The sequence below is a fragment of the Pelobates fuscus genome, chromosome 13 (assembly GCF_036172605.1).
Source record: "Pelobates fuscus isolate aPelFus1 chromosome 13, aPelFus1.pri, whole genome shotgun sequence".
Lineage (NCBI taxonomy): Eukaryota > Metazoa > Chordata > Amphibia > Anura > Pelobatidae > Pelobates > Pelobates fuscus.
In genome coordinates, this window is record NC_086329.1 from 108529906 (window position 1) to 108537359 (window position 7454).

The following is a 7454-nucleotide window of genomic DNA, read 5'->3' on the forward strand; positions in this document are numbered from 1 at the left end:
TTATATTAGGAATTGAGTTCTAAGTCTAAGGAGCAAGAATGAGCAAAATGTGTACATATCCGTGCACCTTGTAATGGGCTCTGGAGATCAATTTTTGGCCAAAGGAACCGGGGCCAGTCTGAGCTGAGATATTTAGGTTTCCATAAATATCTGAATAACCAGAACTTCTCAAGCGTCATGACACAAAGGCGGCCGCCTTGGGTTAAACCAAGTGAAATGAAAATAAAATCTGGTGTTTTTACAAAGCCAACATATAGAATTAATCACTCATAATAAATACAATCAACAGGAGAAGCAACGTATACTGGACCACTCGAGGTGGATTAGCCCATTTATTTTAACTACACAGCTGTCCTGCAGAGTCTTGTGGACGCATCTTCACTCAATGTTCCTTCCACTGATCCATGTTGTTTCCCAGCACACATTCTCTCCATATAACTCTGTGACTTGTCCACAGACAGGAATCTCAGGATGGGAAGATCCTTGTATTGCGGGTTTTAATCAGAACCCTCCAGAACAGGAGCTCATATATCACTAAATGCAATGAGAATGCCAGGTTTGAAAAGTCCAGAGATGGAGCGGATTATACAGTCAGACATTTATCTGTCTGTTCTCTGACTTTTATAATCTCTGATTGTATTTCATTTATATAATATTATTATTATTATTATTATTATACCATGTTAATGCAATCGGCTAAGAAATACATACTGGAGTTTCCTTAAGATGACCTTCCAACATCAGACCAGGAGAAACAACCCACTGCGTAGAACAGTCTCTACAATAAAAATAGGACAACTATTACCCAGCTATTCTAGTAAGAAACTTTTCAAAGACATTCTTTAATATATGCATTGCATAGGCGTATTCCAGAATATTGTATGAAAATACTCATAAAATTAATATTATAATGTAAAGCATGTTTTCAATAGTAGCGATTTTGTTTTTTTAATGATCTGCTAGTTTTCACCGATCTGTTCGGGGCTGATCAAAGTTGAAGGAGATATTAAAGTTTCCCTCAGTAAGTGATCTCTTAATCAGCCATTGAGACAGACATTCTACGATTTACCATTATAGAGAGAGAGAGAGAGACTCTACTAACATTAAAAACATCAGTATTAAAAAAATAAATAATAATAAATAATGCAAGATACGAAATAACTCGTCTTTTTTTAATCTGCGCAAAATAAAATAATAATAATAAAATAATTTGGTTTACACTGGTCAGTTAGAACCAGGAAACCGAAAGAAAAATGAAAATTCTACGTGTATAAAAAAAACGTGTTTTTATATATGGAATTATTTGTAATGTTGTATTTAATTTAAACAAGTGAGTTCCTATAATGACTGCAATATTGTCACGGCTGCTTGGATCCTTCAGCAAAGTATCGTTCGGTTCCGAAGAAAGGAACGAAAAATAGCAGGAACGATACAAAGGTGTATTACTGGGCTAACGTGGGTACTGCAAGAGTATCAACCATTATTCATTACCACCTACAAAACGATAAAACCCAAATACCGACAATGACTGCTGTATATAACGTAATAACCTCACCATATCTATATATAACGTGGGACTAATAGCTAGGAGTTATTGGTAAATAGTCTGTGTTATGAAGTTGTCCTTTTTTTAATATGAAGGTTTTTCAAAGTATCTTGGATAAACTGCAGTTCAGTAAAGAAAGTTTACAAATAGAAGTTACAAAGTCGGATAGAATGATATTGGGACTGACGAGCCCCAAACTCCCAAAGCAAGCTTCCAGCGTACAGTCTGAGTAACCTCTACTTCTGGGACTTATCAGTACAAACCAAACATATTAATAGCCGTCTACACAGCATCGCTGATTGTTACTGACATATAGGAATCATCCGGGCCACGTAGCAAGCAGTAAACTTCTGCCACAATCTCATCGCTTGGAAAGACATGTTAAAAGCTCTCAACTAGTTTGACAAAATATGTTTTTGAGTTACTGGAAATGCCAGTTTTTACGAAGTTGTCGGGAAGGATGTTTTTTCGATGAGAATTCAGACACAATTCTATCACCTGCAACAGATTGAATTAAGGTAAAAGCCCTATTTTGCCATTTATTCTTAAATTGTATTTTAATGGTTTTAGAGGGTTATTCAGTAAGGTGATAGTTGGTGGGAATTCAAAGAGAATTGAAAATGTGATACCGGGAGAGCCGAACTATGCACTAAAAATGTAAAATCAGTCATGCGTCAAGATTTGCTATTTGGCCTTCACTTCACTTCAAATCATATGTTATTAAATACCCCTAATGGTCTTCCAGGGGTTTAAAGAGACAGAAATACAATCTCTAAACAATACGCCACTAATTACAAGATGCCACAACATGCTGAATACGTTACCATGAAATGGTCGACTAGTGTCATATATCATTAATAAATAACTATTTTTGTATTAATTGTGTTTTATTTGAAAAATTGGGCAGACTAGATGGGCCGAATGGTTCTTATCTGCCGTCACATTCTATGTTTCTATTGTCACACGGCCTGTGATCTTCAGGTGATTGTTACACAACCATGCATTGAGTTTTAAAGTGAGTTTTTATACATAAAATGTGATTAAAAAAAAACAAAAAACACAGCTCTGGTTTCAATTCTTTAGTAATTAAACATTAATTTGTAGTGAATTGAAAATCAAGGAGCAACATGTTGCCAAATAAAGGACAGATAACTTACTGATAGAAATAAAAGAAAAGTCAAACTAAATTTATGGAAAGTTTAAAGTATCAGCACAATAGACCAGGCAAACAGCACATACAATGTATAAAGTGTGAAATAATGTATAAAGTGTGAAATAATGTATAAAGTGTGAAGTGATGTATTACGTGTGAAATAATGTATAAAGTGTGAAGTGATGTATTACGTGTGAAATAATGTATAAAGTGTGAAGTGATGTATTACGTGTGAAATAATGTATAAAGTGTGAAGTGATGTATTACGTGTGAAGTAAGGTCCCATTCACTTGTGATGTTCACATTAAAATATCATGGCTATAATCTATAGCAGAACAGAGGTCGCTAAACCCCTTCGACACAAATCAATAAATCACCTGTATGTCTATATATTGCACAGAATGGCACATGATTGTATTTTAGCCAATAAATATATTAATAAGAGACACATTTATTAACCGATTCAGCAATAATACAAATGTTTGAGAATACATTGAAAGAAACTTTGCATTAATATTTTACCAAATGTTTTCATTATTCTGTCCTTAATAAATTAACCCTCAAAGGAACATAATGTTTCCACTATTTTGCTTCATTACTTTATGCCCAGGTAGATTTTGGTGATTCTTATGGAAGACTCCAACCAGACGGCTGAGAATGGATTCATCCTCCTTGGTCTGTCGACCATCCCGTACCTTCAAGCTATTTTCTTCTCCCTGTTTCTGGCTATGTATGTAGCCACTCTAGTTGGAAACACTTTGCTTATTGTAGCTGTGAGACTAAATACTCAGCTCCAGACCCCAATGTATTTCTTCCTCAGTAATCTCGCCTTCATTGACATCTGTTTCTCCACCACTATAGTGCCCCAACTTTTGGCAAACACTTTAGTTGAGGATGGAAGAATTACTTTACTGGGGTGTGCAGCTCAGATGCTCATATCTACATCTCTCGGTTCAGTGGAATGTCTGTTGCTGGCAATCATGTCCTTCGACCGATACGCAGCTATCTGTAAACCATTACACTACAATGTTATCATGAGCAAGAAACTGTGCATCTCTCTAACAACTGGATGCTGGACAGTCAGTTTGATAAATTCCTTTGTCCATGTTGTCCTAATTTTTAAAATGCCATTTTGCAGATCTCACCATGTTAACCACATTTTTTGTGAGGTGCCTTTATTTTTTCAATTGTCTTGCGCAGACCCCTGGTTTAATGAGATTGCAATGTATGTCTCAACTGTTATTATTGTAACATGTTCCTTTTTGCTAACACTAGTGTCCTATATTCACATTATTTCCACAATATTAATGATCCGTTCTTCTGAGGGACGGCATAAAGTTTTTTCGACCTGCGCTTCTCATCTTATCGTGGTCAGTCTCTATTACACCCCAATCATGTCCATGTATCTACGCCCACATTCCGCGTACTCTCCCGAAACAGACAAAGACATTTCCCTTCTCTACACCACGGTTACACCAATGCTGAATCCCATTGTCTACAGCATCAGAAATAAACCTGTTAAAGGCACCATAAAGAGAATATTAACTAGGAAAAGGCACAGCTAAGCAAATACAAAAGGCTGTTATAAACTCTGTGTTTACAAAGTGTTAGCATTGAGGAGTGCAAGATGTTTTTTTTTCCTTCTGGTTGAAGATATATATGTTGCAGTTCTATAGTACAGATACAGGTGTCCAAAAGATGGATCCCCTGTTACAACTGCAACTCCTGTGATGTTTTGTCATTCTAAGATCAGAAAAGCATCAGAGGTGCACTCCAAAAAAGGACTTCTTCATCCTCTGGTCGTATTCCATCCTTCTCTTAGAATGTAAGCTGGATTAAGCAGGTCCCTCAGCACTGTCTGTTCCTGTACATCGAACGCCTATTGTTGCAAATACTTTGTTTGTTAGTCCACCATTGTACTGCACTGTGGAATAAGTTATCAATTGATAATAATTTTATTAATAATAAAAATAATAATAATAATTATAAAGTGACACAAGGTATGTCCATAATACAATATAAGCACTGCTCTGAAAAAAAACTGTAGGGTTTTCTGTGTCATTTGACAAGATATTCTGTAGAAGATATATACAGGGCTAGATCCAAAGCTATTCCAGGAAACCTTAAGTTAATAAATCTTAATATGCAAATCTACCTGAATATGGAAATGAATGAGCCTTGCTATTCGGGTAGTGCATATAGCTGGTCCTCACAACCAACAGGTGGCGCTGTACAAATTCCACAGCCAAATCCACCTAGTTGGTTGAGAGCATCAGCAGGACAGGCGAGCACACAATACATTAAACAATAAATAACTGCATTACATGCAACCTGCACCTCTAATGGACCCAGGGTGACTTAGACATAGGTAGGAGCAATGTTACTGCATTACATGCACCCTGCACCTCTAATGGACCCAGGGTGACTTAGACATAGGGAGGGAATAGGTAGGAGCAATGTTACTGCATTACATGCACCCTGCACCTCTAATGGACCCAGGGTGACTTAGACATAGGGAGGGAATAGGTAGGAGCAATGTACCTGCATCACATGCACCCTGCACCTCTAATGGACCCATGGTGACTTAGACATAGGGAGGAGAATATGTAGGAGCAATGTTACTGCATTACATGCACCCTGCACCTCTAATGGACCCAGGGTGACTTAGACATAGGGAGGGAATAGGTAGGAGCAATGTTACTGCATTACATGCACCCTGCACCTCTAATGGACCCAGGGTGACTTAGACATAGGGAGGGAATAGGTAGGAGCAATGTACCTGCATCACATGCACCCTGCACCTCTAATGGACCCATGGTGACTTAGACATAGGGAGGAGAATATGTAGGAGCAATGTTACTGCATTACATGCACCCTGCACCTCTAATGGACCCAGGGTGACTTAGACATAGGGAGGGAATAGGTAGGAGCAATGTAACTGCATCACATGCACCCTGCACCTCTAATGGACCCATGGTGACTTAGACATAGGGAGGAGAATAGGTAGGAGCAATGTTACTGCATTACATGCACCCTGCACCTCTAATGGACCCATGGTGACTTGGACATAGGGAGGAGAATAGGTAGGAGCAATGTTACTGCATTACATGCACCCTGCACATCTAATGGACCCATGGTGACTTAGACATAGGGAGGAGAATAGGTAGGAGCAATGCTACTGCATTACATGCACCCTGCACCTCTAATGGACCCATGGTGACTTAGACATAGGGAGGAGAATTGGTAGGAGCAATGTTACTGCATTACATGCACCCTGCACCTCTAATGGACCCATGGTGACTTAGACATAGGGAGGAGAATAAGTAGGAGCAATGTTACTGCATTACATGCACCCTGCACCTCTAATGGACCCATGGTGACTTAGACATAGGGAGGAGAATAAGTAGGAGCAATGTTACTGCATTACATGCACCCTGCACCTCTAATGGACCCATGGTGACTTAGACATAGGGAGGAGAATAGGTAGGAGCAATGTTACTGCATTACATGCACCCTGCACCTCTAATGGACCCATGGTGACTTAGACATAGGGAGGGAATAGGTAGGAGCAATGTAACTGCATCACATGCACCCTGCACCTCTAATGGACCCATGGTGACTTAGACATAGGGAGGGAATAGGTAGGAGCAATGTAACTGCATCACATGCACCCTGCACCTCTAATGGACCCATGGTGACTTAGACATAGGGAGGAGAATAGGTAGGAGCAATGTTACTGCATTACATGCACCCTGCACCTCTAATGGACCCATGGTGACTTAGACATAGGGAGGGAATAGGTAGGAGCAATGTAACTGCATCACATGCACCCTGCACCTCTAATGGACCCATGGTGACTTAGACATAGGGAGGAGAATAGGTAGGAGCAATGTTACTGCATTACATGCACCCTGCACCTCTAATGGACCCAGGGTGACTTAGACATAGGGAGGGAATAGGTAGGAGCAATGTTACTGCATTACATGCACCCTGCACCTCTAATGGACCCAGGGTGACTTAGACATAGGGAGGAGAATAGGTAGGAGCAATGTTACTGCATTACATGCACCCTGCACCTCTAATGGACCCAGGGTGACTTAGACATAGGGAGGAGAATAGGTAGGAGCAATGTTATGTAGAGATGTTTAAGCAAGTATCAGAATTGTAGATTATGCTAGCTTTAGTGTACCTATAATCTTAATTTTATTAATGACAGGAGGCGAGTATTTGCTTAAGTCTCTCTTTACTAGAACTCCACAGCAGCACAGAAAAAACAACCAATCAGAAAAAAGTTAGGTACTATAAAACTCCCCTCCCCATGCATCATTTCCTCTTTCAAGCTGCGACAAAACAGAATAAAAGGCAGAAAACATAATGGGGAAGAAACGAAGTCCTAGATACGATGAATACAACGATGTCCACCACCCGAGAAGAACTGCCAAACCAGATAGTGTTGATGGACTGTAAACTGAAACGAGAGAAAAACAGAATCGACAGGTTGATTATCCAATGAAAGGTACTCTGAATAAACATGTAGGCACCCAATGTAGCAACCAAAATTACCTAAAATGAAGATATCCCAACCCTACTTATGAAAGAAAAGACATAAGAGCATGCAACAGGTAGCAGAGACAACAAGCAGAGTTGCATACGTACCTGATCAAACCAAACTATAAACATAGAACAAGGGAGGGATAAAAATGGGTGGGAAATACTCGCCTCCTGTCATTAATAAAATTAAGATTATAGGTACAC

At 39.2% G+C, this 7454-nt stretch overlaps 1 protein-coding gene across 1 annotated transcript; it reads left to right on the forward strand.

Moving 5' to 3' along the window:
* Positions 1-3328: 3328 nt before the first annotated feature.
* On the forward strand, positions 3329-4264 carry LOC134582696 (olfactory receptor 2G6-like). Its single transcript, XM_063439341.1, has one exon. It carries the CDS (start codon positions 3329-3331, stop codon positions 4262-4264), a length of 936 nt encoding a protein of 311 aa, XP_063295411.1.
* Positions 4265-7454: the final 3190 nt, after the last annotated feature.